Source organism: Prunus dulcis, chromosome 8 (assembly GCF_902201215.1).
Source record: "Prunus dulcis chromosome 8, ALMONDv2, whole genome shotgun sequence".
NCBI classification, from domain to species: domain Eukaryota; kingdom Viridiplantae; phylum Streptophyta; class Magnoliopsida; order Rosales; family Rosaceae; genus Prunus; species Prunus dulcis.
In genome coordinates, this window is record NC_047657.1 from 5,983,501 (window position 1) to 6,003,043 (window position 19,543).

At 37.9% G+C, this 19,543-nt stretch overlaps 1 protein-coding gene across 1 annotated transcript; it reads left to right on the plus strand.

Moving 5' to 3' along the window:
* The first annotated feature begins 15,626 nt into the window (after positions 1-15,626).
* On the plus strand, positions 15,627-19,072 carry LOC117638337 (histidinol-phosphate aminotransferase, chloroplastic-like). Its single transcript, XM_034373470.1, has 6 exons — positions 15,627-15,749; positions 16,439-16,500; positions 17,339-17,500; positions 17,943-18,081; positions 18,207-18,347; positions 18,859-19,072. Exons 1-6 carry the CDS (start codon positions 15,627-15,629, stop codon positions 18,988-18,990), a joined length of 759 nt encoding a protein of 252 aa, XP_034229361.1. The 3' UTR covers positions 18,991-19,072.
* The last annotated feature ends 471 nt before the right edge of the window (positions 19,073-19,543 follow it).

Consider the following 19,543-nt stretch of genomic DNA (forward strand, 5'->3'; position numbering starts at 1 on the left):
ACATTCGTCTGGTTTATTGGTGAAAGGGATCCAAAGTGTTTTCTAAGGCTCCATGAACCTTTCAAAACACTCTTTGAGCATGGTTCTCGAACTCAGACACAGGGGAAACTTTATCTATCTTATCTTTACAGCAACCTAAGCCCATTCGTTAGGCTGCTGGAACAAAAAGACCCCTACACCTGGGCATGGTGCAATTCGGCCCAATTCTCAATCAAAATCTAAATTGAAACCGCTAATGTTTACTTGGTCCGATTCAGTTTGAGTTTTAACTAAAATGCCAAAGAAAACCAGACCAATTCAGACCGGTTTAGGTCCAGTTCGGTGTCGATTTTCATGGTTTGAACCGGATCTTTAGCCTAATTAATATTTTTACAAAAAGCAATGGAACAACATATCTTAGTAACCAAAAGTAAAATAAAAGAATCACAGATCATTGACTGCAATGGGAGATGGGCGATGGGCGATGGGCGATGGGGCAAGAGGGAAGATAGATGAGCAATGACGAAGAGAGATCGGCGATGGGCGATGGTCGATAAGTGAGTGATGGGCGATGAACACAAAGAATGAGAGATGAGGGAAAATGAATGTTGCGGCTAGGGTTTAGGAAAATGTTGGGTGGTAGTTTATTAATGCTTGGAATCTAAAATTGGTACTTAGGTGACGAGCGGTAAATTTAAATGTTATTCAAACAGAGACAACAATATTCACACACTTTAAAACTTGACCAAATATAATTATAACTAGTCAACTGCTAGTCATGAAAATCATAACTAAGAACGCACACACAGAGAGCATAACAATCTACACCTGTAAGCCTAAAAGATTATTGGTGACAACCTAGGCACTGAAAAGGGTCCGTCAATCTAGACATCCCCTGTGCTAGCAATAACTATAGTAAAAGTGTGTGAATACATCATAATCAAATAAACAGCAAATATCAGATAATGATGACTAGTCAACCACAAGAACACAAACCCAGAAATGCATGAACATCATGCGATGACTAGTGAACTGTCAAGAACACAAACCTAGAAAATAACGAAATTGCAAACCAGAAAATTGTTCACCCAGAAACCCACCACTGGGAAGAACTGGGGGTCATCAACCGACCAGACAATCCATTAAGCAAGGAAAATTCTTACAAAGAAACTCAAGTATGCTCAAAAAATTCAAGGTATATTTAGGAAGATAAGCTGTACCTCCTTTGTGCAATCTTCTTCTCCAACTGAGCAATGCTAGCAGCTTAGTCCTTAATGGAAATGGCAACTCCTTCTTTAGCTCTTTCATCCCATGACACCAATTAGCCAGCTCAAACTCGAACAAAAACCAACAACTTGGATTCAAGGAAAAATAACCAATTTATTCAAGAAACCAATCTTGAATCTAACCTAGATATATATGAGAATGTCTTTGTTCTAGCTAGATGCAGATTTCATATTTCAAAAGCAGTTTTCGAAAATCAATTTAAAAAACTCATAGATGAAAATGGTGGTTTTCTCTTGAGGAAGAAGAGCAAAAAGTTAACAAAAACCTTTTCAAAATCTCACCTCAAAAGTGACGGCTGCCAAATGAGGAATCAATGAGCATATACCCAAACATTTCTAAGTCAGAATAGTCTACATGGCAGTTGAGAAAATTCGTAGAATATGACAAAAAGGTTTGTTAGGATCTAGCTGGAAATCCTACTGATACAAAAGATGACTAGTCATACGAAAAACAAGATGACTAGTCATAATTTTAAGAATTCTAATGGATGAAATACACAAATTACCTTTGTCAATTTGACTGATCCTCCATAAGATAGCAGCCAGATAAGAATACTTATAGCAAACTATTCTTAATCTAAACTTGAGCTTGGGTAATTACAATGTATTTCCTATTACAATATTATTTAGGGAAGCAAAAAAGAAAAACTTAAAAAGCATAAACTTAACAGAATCTTCCACCAAAAAACAAATAAAGGGTTTGGAGTTGGGCTTACTGGCTTACAGTAGTATTTGGGTTTGAAGAAAGATTAGGCTTGGAGAATAAATTGGGTTTGGGCTAATATTATATATATAAGACGGTCCAGTTCGGCCCGATTCGGTTTTTTCATTATAAGAACCAGTTTTTGGTTCGCTTTTTGCTCAACTCAATCCAGTTTTTTCATTTTTTTAAAGCCAAATTCAGCTCTATTTTCTGGTTTTCGAGTTTGATTGCCACCCCAGTCTATAGGGTAGAGGCTTTTGGATTTTTCTACTACTTTTCCTGCCTATATTCGTCATAACGTTTCTTCTTGTCCTCAATCTTTGGTTTTGTTTGTGAATTAATACGCATAAACAGAACTAAATTTTTATTTTTGTTCTTTTTGGTCTCTAAACTGTTAGAGATGTTGGTACCGTAACTAACCGAGCAACTAGCTAGGCTAGATCATCCATGTGCCATGCCTTGAGAGGTCATCACCTTAGCCAAAGAAGCATTATCACAAGTCACAACTCTAAGCAAAGCAAAAGGAGTCCCATATCAGAAAACTACAAGAGATGGAGACTCCCCCTCACCTATAAAAGAAGACTACTCTCTCCAGAGAGAGGGACACTCTCTTCTGGATCTCATGACTGGGTTGGGCTTCTCACTTGTTATCTTTATATTTGGGTCCAACCCCTTGTACAAATGTAAAAAAACATTATCATAATGAGAACATCCTTCACCCAACTCTTCACACATATGCTCGTCTTCTGTATATTTATCGCTTGCCCAACTCTTCACACACATGCTGAAGGTCCTCACCTTCACCCATCATCCATCATCCACCATTCCACCTCCATTTAAGTTGACCCTCCCTAAAAGAGCATAAACAAGAGATTAATGGGTGTGATCACTACAAAATTATACGCTTTGCGTGACGAAGAGGATTTCGTCGATCAAAGTCACATTTAGTCGCACAAATTTCAGCGCGACAAAATATTCATCACGCACAATCCGTCGCCCAAAGAGCGTGAAAAAAGACTTTGCGCGACCAAGTTTCAACATTGGTCGCGCAAATCTAAGTGACGGGGTTGGCCATCGTTGTACCAAAGGTTTAGGGACGACACAGTTGTTCGTCGCACAAACCTTTGCGCGACGAAACCATATTCGTCGGAAGTATATTTGAGCGACGAACAGTATTGCGCGACGAAATATTTATTCGTCGCACAAAATGTTTTCGCGAGGCGAATATCTTCGTATATTTTGTAGCGCAAAATATTTTCGCGAGGCGAATATCTTCGTCGTGCAAGAATAAATATATGTTTCATCGCGCAAACTGTTTTCACGAACGAATATCTTCGTTGCGTAAGAATAAAAATATGTAATTCAAATGTTGTTTTTAGTTTTTTTATTTTGTAAAATGTGAATTTGCGCGACAAAATATATATTATTTAAATTTAATATTAAGTTTTTTTTTATTTTGTAAAAAAATTAATTTGGCTTTTTTTTTTTGGGTAAAAAAATGAAATTGCAATCACAAAATGAATTGAAGAGAACAAAAAATTATATAAAATAAAATAAATGTGTTACAAGAGAAATGTTTAAAATATAATTATAAAAATAAAAAACTAATCAAATAATGTTCCAAAATCTACTTGGTCGTCAGGCATATGCAGCTCGGAGGTCTGGAGGTCCACATGGGCAATGGTCTGGCGGGCATGCTCGGGGTGGACGGGCTCGGAGGTCGATGCATCAAATTGCGGGATTGGAATGCCAGACCGTGCGAGTGACTGCAGAATCACCGACATCTGACCCTAAAGCGTGGCCACTGTCAAAGCAGTCACCTGATTGTTTGACTGCGCTGATGAACGAGGTCTAGGTTCCCTCCGCCGGGCATTCCCCATCCCTCGACAATATGTCCCCGGCCTCCTCCCGAGAGTCTGATCCAACGTCTCCGTCAAGATCTGAAATCTAGCATCCTGTGGAGGATCCACAGACTCAATCGGAGTCTCGGGAGGAAGTTGGAAGGCGGACTCCTGAAGAACCAATTGGCTCCCCTCCACCATCGTCGTCTATTAAACATAACATAAATTATAAATTAAAACATGCATATAATTGAAGCGTATCATAAGAATTAAAATTAAATAATACTTACATGAAGGGACTCGGCCAACTCATTCCCAGGTCGAACATAAACATCACCAAAGACGTCGATCTCTGGGAATTTGGACCCCACCTAAATTGAACAAGAGAAGAAAAATATTAGTATGAAAAAAAATAAATTAATAATAATGACATATTAAAAATTAAATATAAATTATTTTATTATTACCCGCCTCCGTGCATCCATCCTTTATGAGAAGGGCCTGGATTGAAGAGGAAAGGGTTTTGTAGTATGTACCCTTGGAAGAGTTTCTCTTCTGTTGTTCTTCCTTAAGCAACTCCTCATACTTAGATGCTTTATCTGCCAGTTTTGCCAGATCTCCAAACAGCATCCCATCAAATCTTTTTCGCAGGGAGATTTTAAGGGCGGCTTGAGACATCTGCATGAAGTGCCTTTCTTGCATAGGGATTCGGCACTTCATTTTGAGCTTTCTGAACCTGGTTATGAAGTCTTGAGCAGGTTCATCTTCACTCTGTTTGAGGGCAGCAAGATCACTAATGGTGACTTCTGGCTGGATCCTGAAATAGTAGTCATGGAAAACATTTTCCATTTGCTCCCAGGTTTGAACAGAGTTAGCTAGTAGACTGGTGTACCAGGTGAAGGCTTGTCCAGAGAGAGAATTTCTAAAAAGTCTTAGCTTTAGCAGAGGGTTATTTTCTATGGCTATGCACTAGACAGAAAATCTGCCTATATGCTCCACTAATGAAGCATGGGGGTCTTCTCCATTGAACAAGGTGAAGTTTGGCACCTTGAAACCTTGGGATAGAGGTATTTGATTAATATAAGCTGGATATGGCATTCTATAAGTCCTCCTCTGGCTTCAGGCTCCATCATCTCCCTGATCATTCTCTGTAGTGCCCCCATGTCATTTAAAGCATTGACAGGGTGTAGATTTCGTCCATGTTCTGGCTGGATGTGTTGAATCCCGTGCTCCATTCTGTATGGCCTGGGCAGAACTTCCTCCCTGTGTTCTTCCTCTTCTTCATAATCTAGATTGTTTCTCCAATTTGCTCCTGGTCTGTTCCTGTCATTGTTGGCAAAGGGGTTAATTCCCTCTCTGCCTTTTCTGCCTTTTACTGGTGGAGGGAATGGATTGGGATCCATCCTTCTGGGTCTGTAAGGCAAAACAGTTGGTGCCTCAGGTAGAAGTGCCAGGGGCTGATCACGTGGGGCCATGGGTTGTGGAATAGGTGGAGGTTCTGGCTGATTTTGAGGAACTTGAACCGGTTCAGGGCCTTCTGGCCTGATTGTACCCTCATGCTCTTGGTCAGGAAGGGCTCCTCCCCTCTGTCCAGCTCGGATCTCTCCATGCCCTTGTACTCCAGCTATCTGGGCAATGAGAGGATTCTCTTGGTATGGCCAAGCCAATCCTAGTGGAGGGCCGTAAGGGAGGTCTAGCTGCTGGACTACAACATCTGGGTTTGGAATTCTGGCCATGGCAGCCTCTCAGTCCTTCCTGAACTGTCTGTTCACTTGCCATTGCATCATGACTGTCATGTTGTTCAGGGTATCCTGGCTCCTTAGTGCTGTAGCCTCCTGTCGGAACACAGCTTTCTGTATCTGATTCAACCTCCTGGAGCCGGTCCTGGAACGTCTGCTTCCAGTGCTGTCATGAGTTGAGTGTCTGGCATCACTTTCTTCTGACTCCAATCCTTCTCGGAGAACTACCTGATTTCTTTCCATGGCGTGGCGTGGGTTCTGGCTAGAGCTTCTAATATTCATATACTTGAGAAAACTTCTGTCAGAGTATGTATACCGAGAAGTCCCACTGGGCGTGCTAAATTGTTCACCCATTTTATGTTTTTATTCCTGTGATGGAAAGGCAAAGTTCCCCATTGCCTTGAAAACCATTGACTGGTCAACAAGCCAACTTTCTTTGGTGTGCGAGTGTGCCACTGCTAGCAATAATAAATCTAGCAGACTTCTTTGAAACAGATAACTTGTGTCCCAAGTTACTGATTTCTAAACAAGTGATTGTGAATTTGGGTGAGAAATATCTCCCAAGTAAGTTCTTTTCCTGCATCAGACTGGTGAGGACTTCATAATTTATCATAGTATAAAAGTGGTAGTTCTGGCCAGAATATATGATAATAAAGTGCACTGTTTTAGGCAAAACTGCCTTTTACAAATTTAAGAAAGGAGAAATCAACTCTAGAAAGAAAAAAGATGGCTGGAATCCCGTTTCTGCCTGGGTAGAAACTTTTGATCAGGGCTGGACTGAGTATGTCTGTGCTAGACTGAGCTGTTTTAACAACTTCAACTGCTTAGCTTCAGCTGTAAATCGATACCAAAGTTCAATTTTGGCAGAGCTTTAATCTACTTCAAGCCTTGGGAGGCTTTTGAGCCTGCAGAACTGCGGCTTCTTCAATCTGAAGGGGCAGAAGTGGCTGGACTTGAGGACTTAGTAAGTTGGAACTGCACTGTAAAATTTGTTGACGTTTTCATATTTGTGAAAACTCAAGCTCTGCTTGTCTTGGCTTTTGCTGAACCAAATTTGTAACCAGAGAAGTGTCGTTTTGAATGACTTATTTCTCTAAGTCTGAACTTTGGAAGTTCTGATCTATAGCTGACTTCTTTTGTGGCTCAAATGAGTTTTTGGTTGCTCCAGTTTGTTTGAAGGTTCTCAGTGATCAAGTCATCATTTTGAGTTTTTTGCCTTTGGTTGATTTTTCATTATTTGATTGATTGTTGAATTTTTGTGTGTTTTGCCATGTTCACCCCCTCTCATACGTACAAGAAATGCTTTGGAGTAGGGGTTTCTTTCTTTTAATAATGGGCGGCAAAATTCTCAAAAGATCTTTCATTTTTAAATACAAAGAAGAAGGGGTTCTTATCAATTCTGGCAGATAGGCTCTTAATAGTCAATTTTTTTAAGACCCATCACTTCTCTATTTTTTGAAAGAGAACCTAACCCCTCTTTAATTCCAACTGCCCCTTTGTGAGAGCTTAAACCGTGATGTTCAGTTTGCTTTTCCAGTTTGAACAACTCCATGTTTTCCTGCTTATCTCTTTTTGAGAACTTAGCCTGCGTATCCATTGAAAGATGTTGCTTTCTTTGGAGTAGAAACAATATATCTGAATATATAAAAGGGTTTTGATCTTCTGGTGGCAGAGATTTCAGAGACATCCCTTCTTTTTGCCTGCCTCTGTCAACTCTTTATCAACCCAGTTGAAATCTTTGACTTTCCTGAATCAGAGAAAAAGATTCACGTGGGTCTGTTTCCTTTTGGGCTCCTTCTTCTCTTTTAATCATGCTTAAGCCCTTTTGATTTTTTTGGAGCCATGGGCTCCTCGCTTTTTTTTCTTTTTCGAGGCCCAAGTTTATTTGTACAGTCCAGACTGCTTGGGCCCTGTGGTTTGCCTTTGTTGTTTTTGGGTTTTTGGGTTGGGTGTGCCAAATTAGGCCCAAACAATGCCCCCTAAGTCTGAATCTTTTCTGGAATGGTTCCAGACTTAATGACTTGGCCATTAATTTGTGCGCGCTAGTTTCTTCCATTTAATCCACGTCAGCCACGTCAGCCTACCACGAGCTAGACTTCGTGGGAAAATGTTCAGTTACTAGCTAGTCATTATCAGGTGGCGTCTCATCTTCTCCTTCCCACGATTTCGAGCCTTTTTTAAGAATTTCGAAAATTCAGCTCATGTTCATTTCGAAACCTAGTTTTTCAGACCTCGACTCTCTTAGTTTTCCCCAGAATTCTCACTTTCTTCTTCGACCAGACTTTGCCTTTCTTACCTATTCCATTGTTCCTAGCTCAAAAAAAACTTCTGAACATGTCTTCTCCCAAGACTCGTGCCCTGATTACATCACTGGGATTGGGATTGACAATCACGCGATAGAGGTTAGAAGCAAACTCCACCCTTTTGCTAAGAAAAACTTGGACGAGAATGTCCTCCACCTGTTCGAGAATACCCTACTCCTGGGACGTCATTGGTTTGGCTCTGTCCCGACTGAGATGGCAGAGCTAATTAAAAAAGATGCTGAAGCTCCTCTTTGTTTTCAAAGTCCTTCTGCTCTGGCCTCTCACACTTGGGTCAGTAAGAACCTGAGCCGCTCGTTCCCCTCGAGTGAAGTGAGGAACAGTCCAGTGAAGTAGGTTGACTGGATTGACAGGCTTCTTCCAAGATATAGAGCTCACTGGAAGAGGGTTGGAATTCATAATGCCATCCTCCTATCCAAGCAATCTATCAACAGGGATGAGAATCTGCTTGCTGCTGCCCTCTGTTTTTGGAATTTTTCCAGTAACACCTTCGATTTTCGCGTGGGCCTAATGACTCCAACTCTACTGGACATGGACAAAACCGTCGTGCAAGGTTGTTATTCTGCTAGAAATTTTTGGGTTTAGGGTTTAGTGAAGGGTCTAATCATTTTTCTCGACGAAAATACTCTATTGTCGTGCAAGATTGTGTCAAACCCTAAACCCTAAATTAACAAACCTTGCGCGACATAGAAGACATTGTGTGTCGAGCAAACCTCTGGCAACGTAATATTTTAAATTAAAATTAAAATTTTTTTTTATACATTCTTATACATATTTTAATTTTTAATTTTAATTTTTTTTATACATTCTTATGGTGTTTATTATTTTTTATTATAGTATATTATTTTAAAAAAAATAAAAATGCCCAGAAAAATATACTCTATTAAAAAATAATAAACACCATAAGAATGTTTTAAATTTTTTTTATACAAGGAAAAATACTCTAGTTCAATTTGCTAGCTGTGCCCAGTTAGATTTCTCATAAATGCCCAGTTAACCTTTAGGCTTCCCTTTACCAAAACTTAGACCATTAAAAACTCGGATAGAACCAAAGGAAATGCAAAACCAAAATTGGGCAAGAGTCTTAATATATGTCTTAAAAATTAAAAATTAAAAATTAAAAATTAAAAAATTAAAAAGTTAAAAAATTTAGCATTTTTTTAAAAAATAAGGCCGTGCACTTGTATGACTTAATTAAAAAAATAAGGCCGTGCCTTATCCTTTTCCTAAAAAAATAAACCCTAAATTTTTTATTTTAAAAAATATATATACTCTATTAAAAAATAATAAACACCATAAGAATGTTTTAAATTTGTTTTATACAAGGAAAAATACTCTGTTAAAATAATAAACACCTTTGTACAAAGAAAATCACAATGATCAAACTTTAATTAACAAATCAACTACCAATAATAAAAGTGATCTCAAGTTCAAGTTATAAAACGAAGGGTTAATACTTTTTTAGTTATTTTCATACTCCAATCTCACTCACATGATCTCATCTCATCTCAAAGGCTTATCTTCCTTGAACACTCAGCCTCGCTCAACCCACTTGAACCCAAGAGTAACCACCATTGATTTGAACCACTACAACCTCCACTGCTTCAATCAAACCCATTCTCTCACATCGCAGAAACCTCATCAACTCGATTACGCTTGGATACTCACGTAACTTGATCTAGTAACCGAACCTAATCCAAATTAATTGAGTACACCTTTATGTAGACAATTATATTAAACTTATATTTTAAATTTAAATTGTATATCCGTTTTTTAAATATATTCGAATATCACTTATTATTATTCTAATATACCAATTTTATTTTAATTTTAAAAACGCATCTTGGAATGTGGATGAATTGTGGGTTAAATCACAAAGAGGGTCAACACTTTATTTATGAAATTGTGATTTATAAATATGTTTTGCGCGATGAATATCTATAATTTCGTAGCGTAAAGAAGTGTTGGGCAACGATAAGTATACTTCGTCGCACAAGGTTGAATTTTCACTGCAAATTATCACAACTTGCACGATGTAAATGTTAACTTCGTTGAGCGAAGAAGTGTTGCGCGACAAAGTATGTCTTTCGTCACACACCTTGTGCGACGTACAAACTGTAGTGACGTCGCGCAAACCATTCACTTTCTCGCGAGATGAAAATATTCGTCACGCAATTTTAAACCATAAATTAAATATCACGATTTCTAGTATATTAGGACAACTTGTGTGACGTGGATGTTCTCATTACGTCACGCAAACCTCTGGCAATGTTTTTTTTAAAGTTAATTTTTTTATTTTTCTTTATTTTAAATAATTATTATAAACATTACACATGTTACCTTAATGAACTTAAGTTTCATATGAATTACGAAAAAAATTCAAAGATTTTGGTACAATCGAAAAGTTAATGTTTATATTTTAAATTTGAATTATCATTTTATTCTCCGATGTGAGACTTAATTTACACATTATAGTTTGTATAAGAGTTTAATGCTTAATTAAATCATTAAATAAGACGGGGTTGTCAGACCTAAGGGCCCGATTCTTTTTTTTCTTTTTTTCAATTTTTTTTATTCATTCAATTTGAAGATTTTAAACACAAAAAATAGAAAACCCTAATTCTTATATTCATAAAGACCACTGAAAATCAAATAGACAGATTCAAATATGTTTTCAAATTTACTTATATATCTAAATTTAAATTTACATATTATATGTTGTAATTTAATTTGTGATTGCAAATTTTGTGTGGAACTTGATTTTAATTTGTCATTGCCATATTTACACTACCATAATTATGTTACAACAAATTTCATTTACTATGTTTTACATGGGTAGTCGCTAATAAATTGCATTATTCATCATAAGAACTATAATAACCTTTGTTGTCCTCGCTATCATAACTTTCGGTCTCCCAATCCTCTTCCTCATCACTTTCGTTGTTCGGGCCCACTGGAACTTCGTATCGCGGAAGATCACCGAGGTCAATTGTAATTGACTGAATCGGTATTTCGATTGAAGACACTCCTTGAAGCTGAAACGGTTCTTGTATAACATTTGTATCTCGAAGTGTTTCTTCATCATTTTCCATGGAAGATTCCAACCGTTGTCAGTTGGTTCCAGTTCTGGTATAACATACACGTTCCTCTGATCCATCTGCTGAGCAACTTTCCAACCGCTTCCGGCTTTAGGGTCATCTAGATACACAATTTGTCTTACCATGTTTGCCAAAATGTAAGGGTCGTCATCATACCAAGTTCTGTTAATGTTCACTGATAGTAAGCCACGATCTATTTTAACACTTCCCTACCTATTTGGGTTTGTATCAAACCATCGACACTTAAACATGATCACTTGGTATCGGTCTTTGTAAAGCAATTGCACGACAGTTGTGAGTTTGCCATAGAAATCAATGTCCGTACTTTCGCCTCCACCTGGGACATGGACACCGCTATTTTGCATACACAACTTGTCATCTCATGCAGTCCCCAAAAACTTGACGCCTTTAACATGGCAACCCGAGAATAATTTAGCGTGAATTGGGCTGAACGTCAAGTTATATAACTCTTCACTGTAAGAGGGTGAATTCGATGATTTCAACTTATTCACCTAATATTATAAAAAAACATTCACATGTTAGTTTGATAACATTAAATAATACAATATATATATATATCAAATACAAAGCACTTATAACTTACATATTCCAAAAACCATTGTGGAAACAAATCACGGTGTTTCTTGGCATACAAATGTGATGGATGTTCTCACTTCATCATTCTTCATGCTCATCTAAGTATGTCATTATCTCATCACAATTGTTAAGTACAAACCAATGCACTACCTCCATCTCATTTCTGGAAAACGACTCTCCTCGTATAGGATCTCCAAAGGGTCGTGCTCTTTGGGCAAAAACAGAAAGTTTCTCATTTCTCAGACCTTTGTCATTATTGCGTTCAGGACGATTGAAAGCCGTGTCCACATCTTTTAAATACATTCCACAAAAAGTAAGCGACTCATATTGAACCCAAGCCTCTATAATTGATCCTTCAGGCTTGCCCCTGTTGCGTACAGTTTTTTTCAGCTATCCAAGAAGCCTGCCAAAACGAAACGATACAAATTAGCGAACGTGGGATAAGGATGCATAAACAAATGATGAGGATTATATACTTTTCCATTGGATACATCTAGCAATAGTTGATAAGACCAGCGAGCAATGACTCTTCTAGCAAGTGAACCATCACGTGGATCATACTTGTGAAGAAAGCTGGAGGGAATATCATCTCGAACTTGCATAAGACTTGGACAATGTCATGGCGCAACTGATTAATGTTTGTCTTTTGCAATGTTTTTGCTGTTAGTTAGGAAAAAAATCTAGACAACAACATGATTGGTTTCACTACATCTTCTGGCAAAAGGTGTCGAATACTCACAGGAAGTAGGCGTTGCATAAACACATGGCAGTCATGGCTCTTTAGTTTAGTAAATTTACCCCCATCAACATTCCCGCAACGCGCGATATTAGAAGCATACCCATCGGGAAACTTTACAGACGATAAAAACTTTAGAAAATCTTTTTTTTCATTCGGTTTCATAGGAAAAAAATGCCAGATCCCTTCTAGCTTTATCACCGTCCATGTTCATCCATAAACTTCTTCGTATGCCCATTCTTTCCAAATCAAGATGAGCTTTGATCGTGTCCTTTGTCTTACCCTCGATATCTAGAGTCGTGCCCATCAATGTGTCAAAGACATTTTTCTCAGCATGCATAACGTCGAGATTATGCCTCAATTTTAGTTTCGACCAATATGGGAGCTCAAAAAACATAGGCTTGTGCGTCCAGTTCAAATGTGTAGAAGGTCTGGTCCGAGTAACTATTTTCCTGAACGGAGAAAAATCCAAACGGTTAAGCTGTTCCAAGATCTCATCACCGGACCATTCTCTAGGTCTGAGGCGACGCTCTGTGTTCCCGTCGAACTCTTTATCTTTTTCCCGCCACTCGTGGTCCCATGGCAACCATCTCCGATGACCAAGATAACAAACTTTTCCCGCGTGCCAACCAGAAGTTACATCTTCCTTGCATACAGGACATGCCATATAACCCTTTGTGCTCCACCCAAAACCATTGCATATGCTGGAAAATCATTCACAGTCCACATAACTGCTGCCCGCAAAGTGAACATCTTCCCAGTTGATTTATCGTACGTGCGAACACCGTTTGTCCATAAATCCTTCAGCTCATCAACCAACGGCCTTAAGTAAACATCGATTGACCTCCCAGGATCCTCAGTTATCAAAACAGTCATCATCATGTATTCTTTTTTCATGCATTTCCAAGGCGGCAAATTATATGGGAATACGAAAATCGGCCAAGTGCTGTGGTGTTGGTTTAGAACCCCATACGGATTGAATCCGTCAGTGGCAAGTCCCAATCTAACATTTCGGGGATCAGCAGCAAACTCGGGGAACGTTCGATCGAACTCTTTCCATGCCTCCCCATCTGCAGGATGCCGCATCACATCATCGTCTACCCGTTTTTCCTTATGCCATCTCATGTCTGTGGCAGTATGCGTCGACATATACAATCGCTGCAACCTAGGTTTTAGGGGCAGATAACGCATGACTTTTTGTGGGATCTTAGTCGTTCTATTCTGAGATGTCATTTTGAACCTCGACTCATTGCATATAGGGCATGTATCCAATGTTTCATGCTCCTTGTAGAATAACATGCAATTATTTTTGCAAGCATGAATTTTTTTCATAACCCAATCCAAGACCATTCAACACCTTCTGCGCGTGTTTATGGTCTTTCGGCAAACAATTGTCCGTCAGAAGCATTCTCTTGAAAACCCCCAAAAAGTAATCGAAACACAGGTTCGACATACGATACTTTATTTTTCCGTGCATTAGCTCCACAATGGCCCTGAGAATGGAAAAGCTCTCGCACCCCAGGTATAACTCTTGGTTTGCATTTTTTAACAGTTGTTCATATTGTTCGAACTCTGCACTGTCCATTGGGGTAGGCACGTCATCTTCCCCTTCCTGATTGATGTTGGTCGATGCAAATGGAAAAACATCATTTATAATATCCATGACTTGTTCATTAGGATCCACAATAGGTTCAACATTGTCTACCCTTGTGGCATTTGAAGACGAAGCATTGTCTAATTGTTCCCCGTGAAGGTTCCAAATGCTATATGTCTCAATCATTCCATTCCTTACTAAATGAAATCCAACATTTTCAATTGTCTCCCACAACGTGTTGTTACACCTCCTACAAGGACAACAGATTCTAGTTGCACCCGGGTTGTGTCTACGTGCAAACTCAATAAAATCCTTGATTCCATCCAAGTATTCGTCTGCGCATCTATTCAGGTTCTGTATCCACCTTCTGCTCATAATTCCTGATACCACAATCACAACACAACAATCACAACAACTTCATACGAAGTTATAATGTCACCTTATACCTCCGGTAAGGGCCCTATCCCATTTGGGAATGCATAGTCCTGTCATGTAACCTACTGCTACATGAGATTAGATTTCGACGTGGATGAATTTCAACAGCATCTCGATACAGTTCTTGAGGTGGGCATGGTATAAATACCTACGTACCACCCCAAGAACGTACTGAGATGACACCGAAATCTCCACAATCGAAACCTAATCCTGGAGCCGTAGATTACGTGACAATACTATGCATTACCAAACTGTCCAAATAATGGGACAATTTCAGTTAACTTCGTAATTTCAATTAACTTCGTACATCACAACACATTGTACTGCGTCACGCACAATTTAACAACATAATATAATATCATTTCACAACAAAAAATATAAATATAACAAACTAAGTTCAACATAATGTAATTAATTTAATATAAAATGAATAAAATACCTTCTCAATCGTTCTCCACAATCGCTAATTACAAATATCTATAATGAGAACAAAATTAATAGCGTTAGTATGAATTTACATTAATACTTTTAAACAAACGACAAATAATACTTACCTAATGAGCATATTAAATTCCCAGCAGAGGTAGCAGCACAGACAAAGAGAGGTTCTAAAAAAATTTTGCTTTCTGCCTCTGCAATGGCAGAATCCAGAGATGTAGACGAAGGATTTTGCGCGACGAAACAACATTTTCGTCGCACAAAACTATTTTTTCGTCACGCAAGCACTTGTCAACATCGGATTTTTGCGTGACGAAATTTTCGATTCGTTGCTCAAACCTTCATCGCGCATACACAAATTTTCATTGCACAAGAACGTGCCGACATCAAACGTTACACGACGAATTGTATTTCCATCGCGCAACTATTTGCCGCCAAAAAAAAAATTTCGCACGTTTTTCTGTCCACCTTTACACAACGAAATTTGAAGCAGTCGTGCCAGGATATCTTTCGTGACAATCAATATCGTCGCGCAAATGTTTGGCGCCAAAAAAAATGAACTCGGGTTTTTCTTCCCCACTTTGCGCGATGACTCATTTGTTTGTCGTGCTAAGTATCTTTGAGCGACCAAAAGTTTAGTCATGCATGTTTTCATCTGCTTGCGCAACGAATTTTTATTTCTGCCGCTGGAGTGTATTTTACGCGACGAATTTTCTTTCGTCGCGCAAAGTATCGTCGCGCAAATAGTAAAATGTAGTAGTGGATTGATGTATACAACGCTTCCTCCCTCCGATTGACTAATACCAACACCAGCCGAGGACCTAGTTGTGCAAAAGGGAATAAGAGGAGGGTGGTGGCTATGGCATCCACAATCCCTGTGCAGCAACAAGTCAAAGAGGGTCAACAGCGTTTGATCGGTGACTCATTCATTCGACCCCATTTGAAGAATTTGTCTCCTTATCAGTCGATTTTGTCATTTGAGGTATTGCAATCCAAACGCAGCATTTTTCCCCTGTAAAATCCACTAAAAGTCAGTTTTGGAGTTTTGGTGGATATTTGTGAGAAAAATGGTGAATGGGGTTGGGCTAGACTTGATAATGATTGTTGCTGAGTGATATGATCTTGGTCTCTACTTTCTGGGCTCATTTCTAACTTTTTATTTTGGGTTTTTCTTGCATATCATTTTAAAGGGTTCAATGGGTGAACAACTCACTAATCAGTTCTAAATATCTGTTTGTTTATGTCCATCCAATCGGTTGATACATAATGAGGATAAGTAACTGTCTGTGAACTCATAATTTTAGTACTAGCATCTAGACTCTATGATCAATTATAGTAAGAAATTCTGGACAAATTTGAGCTGGAGCAGCCTGTTCTTCCTGAACCTGGGTTGAGTTCCAAAAGAATTTCCCGCCACAACAAATTTTATTGATCTCTACTTCGTTGGACCTGATCTTGATTCATCTTAGTTATTTGAACAAGTAAAAGTTAGGTCTTTGTCTATGGGGGATATCATTTTTCTTCTGCATGTCAATGGAGGTTTTACAAACTTATATTTATGCGTTCTTTTAAGAAATGGTTACCCTGTAATTTCTTTTTGTTTTTTCCTGGTGGCTGTGTGTAATGATTCACTTAATTGGTGCCTTTAGGGAATGGTTTATGTTGAATTAGATATTATCTCTCACATGTTTTAAGGCAAAGGGAATGGTTTATGCAAATAATCCAGATGGGAGGTAACTAAAAATTGTTTCTTTCCTTGCATATTTTTTATATTGAAATGAGGGCCCTTCTGTGTTTTATATTGTACAGTCCTCTAATGAACAGTGTAGGGTACTCAAACAAAAATTATTACGGAAGTTGATGTTCTATGTTTTATATTTTACCTATTGAGAGCGGTTCATAAGCTATGGGATTTTATCCAAATCAAGCACTTGAGGTCGAATCAAGATCAGCTTGATAAGAGAAAGCGACAACTAAAATGATTACCAGTTGGCTTGATTAACAAATGATTTTTGAATATCCTGAAATTGACATTTTTTTAGGTCAACTCTTGAGATAGTCTTGGTTTATTCTAAACTTGAGAACTCAAATTGCCTGATTGACTTGACTTATCCACATATCTAGCCCTTGGTTGTAGAGCTGGATGAGCTTTTGTTTTAATATGGGTTGCGTACCGGTTTGTTAAAACTACTGGTGCAACTAGGAAACATGCCTGTCTGTTTGAGCAAAAAGGAAAGGATAAGAATCTTTCCGGCTGTCTCGCTGAGAAAGTTATCAAGCAAGAAATTGACATGATATTGGTGTTTGACTTGGATTTAAGATTAGTATGATGAGCTGTAAATAATGTCAGACATATTGGAAGTCTTATAAGTAGAATTGCCTCTTGGGTTATGAAAATCTTGATAAAACTGGCTCTTGATTTTTTGTTGTTGTTTATCACTCTTAATTGTCCTCTATGCTTTAGACTAATTTAATTTGGTTTATGCTGATTTAAAAACTGTGCAGACTGTTCTAGAATCTGTATTTCACGCTAAGATATTATATTTTCATGCTCTACTTATTTTATGACAGTATAATCAGTGACGAGATTCTCTTGAAAGTCCTTGAGCTTCCTATATTGGTGGTGCTGGATGAGGCATATATTGAGTTTTCAGGTCTCGAATCGAGGTTGCAATGGGTAAAAAAGTATGAGAATTTAATTGTTCTTCGGACATTTAGCAAACGAGTTGGTATTCTTTAATTTCTTTTGTTTTGGTATTAAATTATGATTGCTGGAATACCCCATAAATGTATCAAATCGTTTTATCTGTTCGTCCAGTAGTGATGCCTTGAAGTTGTGTCACAGTGCCAGCCAAGTTTATGCTTATAAAGGGCAACTCAAAACTTGAATGGGTAAAATTATTAAATTTAAAGAGAGAAACTTAATTTCTCTGCCAGATTCGAACTATAAATTGCTGCTTTTACTGATGCTATTGCATGCATGTCATTTTGATGTTTCATGTGTATGGATGTTGTGAATTTAACAATGAGTGTAGGGTTAATTTATCTTATGTTTGCCAAAGTTGATTTGTCATATTTTCATGTTAATTGTTTTTTCAGTTTTGAATTGATTTTGTAAATGTTTTAGTTTCTTAGTTTCAACTTTATATAAATGGTTAAATTCTTTTGGGAATGGGCAAATGGTCCGCGTTGGGTATGGAGCATTTCCATTGACCATCATTGAATATCTTTGGCGAGCAAAGCAACCATATAATGTGTCTGTTGCTGCTGAAGTTTCTGCTTGCGCAGCATTGGAGAACCCCACCTATCTCGAGGTTATGATTCTTAGGATTAATCCCATGCCTGTGAATGATAATAATTGAAGTATTTTAAGACCAGGTCTTAGAAGGTATCATTTGTGCTTATCACCATATCTAATATGGGTTGCCAAATATACCAGATGGTGAAAGAAGCTTTGCTACAAGAAAGGGAGAGGCTTTATAACCTTGTAAAGGAGCTGCCGTTTCTCAACCCATATCCAAGCTATTCCAATTTCATTCTTTGTGAGGTTACATCAGGAATGGATGCTAAGAAGCTGAAGGTATTTTTTCATCTTTTCCTTCATATAGCATTGTGTCATCATCTTAGTAAATTTGAGGTTCTTTATCCAATTTATTGCATTCGAGCAATGCATATTATTAGGGTTTCAGTAGTAGAGTGAGAAGAAAGAAAAGAGAAGCGTGGAAAGGAATTCAACCCTATAGTAGTTTTAGCCATTCTGCTACGTTTGAGTGCCTCAGTGTAAACTCGTGTTGGACTAGTTATGAAAGCCACAATTCATCTAATTCAATAATAGAACTTATGAAGCTGCCAACATCACCACCAACACCCCCCAACCCCCAAAAAGATTTAACAGGAAGTTTTTTTAGTTTAACAGGTGAAAAGAAGTCTAAATCACAAAGATAGCTCTGCACAGTTTGGTGTTTACCTAAGTCAGTTTGAGGTTGTATCATGTGCCATATATATTGGTTTGATCCACTGTAGGCCCAGAAAAACACCACTGAAATTTGCATAATGCTAACGTTTATGGCGAGGTTTAAATTTTGATGCAGGAGGACCTTGCAAAAATGGGTGTGATGATTCGTCATTACAACAACAAAGAGTTGAGTGGTTATGTTCGCATATCTGTCGGGAAGCCGGAGCACACTGATGTCTTGATTGATTGCCTCAAACGATTGTCTTAGTGCAGTACCTCTATTAGGCATGATTTACTACTTCTGCAACTCCTTTCTTTCTTTTTTTCTTTTTTTTTATGACAAGGAATGGTTCATTTGATCTCCACTGAAATGATTTATCACCTCGCTAAAATAGAATTTTCTATTGTATTTTAGACTTATTACTAACAATATATTTATATGTAATAAAAAATGATTGGCAATCATTGTATTATTGGTAGAAAAGATGGATTATTGATGGTACATGATCACCAGCATTCACAATATTACGCATCATTGATGGTACATGATCACCAACATTCACAATATTACGCATCACCATAGATTGAGTTATTTACACTAATATCCTTTTGAGACTTTATTTTTTGGGTTTTAGAAATTACATGAACACGCCTGAGGTTTTAAATTATTTTCACAAAACCCCTTTCCGTTGATTTTTGGTCCAAAGATTGATGATTTTATATATATATAATTTCAAATGATATAATTACCCTTTAAGATTAAATTACATATACATTCATTGAGGTTAAATTTGTTATTTGCATAAGTTGTTTATTTAGGA

Excerpts from the sequence above, each read along its gene's own strand:
- LOC117638337 (XM_034373470.1), top strand. The coding sequence starts at position 15,627 with ATGGCATCCACAATCCCTGTGCAGCAACAAGTCAAAGAGGGTCAACAG. Across the intron at positions 15,750-16,438 it reads AGTCGATTTTGTCATTTGAG|ATATTATCTCTCACATGTTT; the intron begins GTATTGCAATCC and ends ATGTTGAATTAG. Across the intron at positions 18,348-18,858 it reads TGGATGCTAAGAAGCTGAAG|GAGGACCTTGCAAAAATGGG; the intron begins GTATTTTTTCAT and ends ATTTTGATGCAG.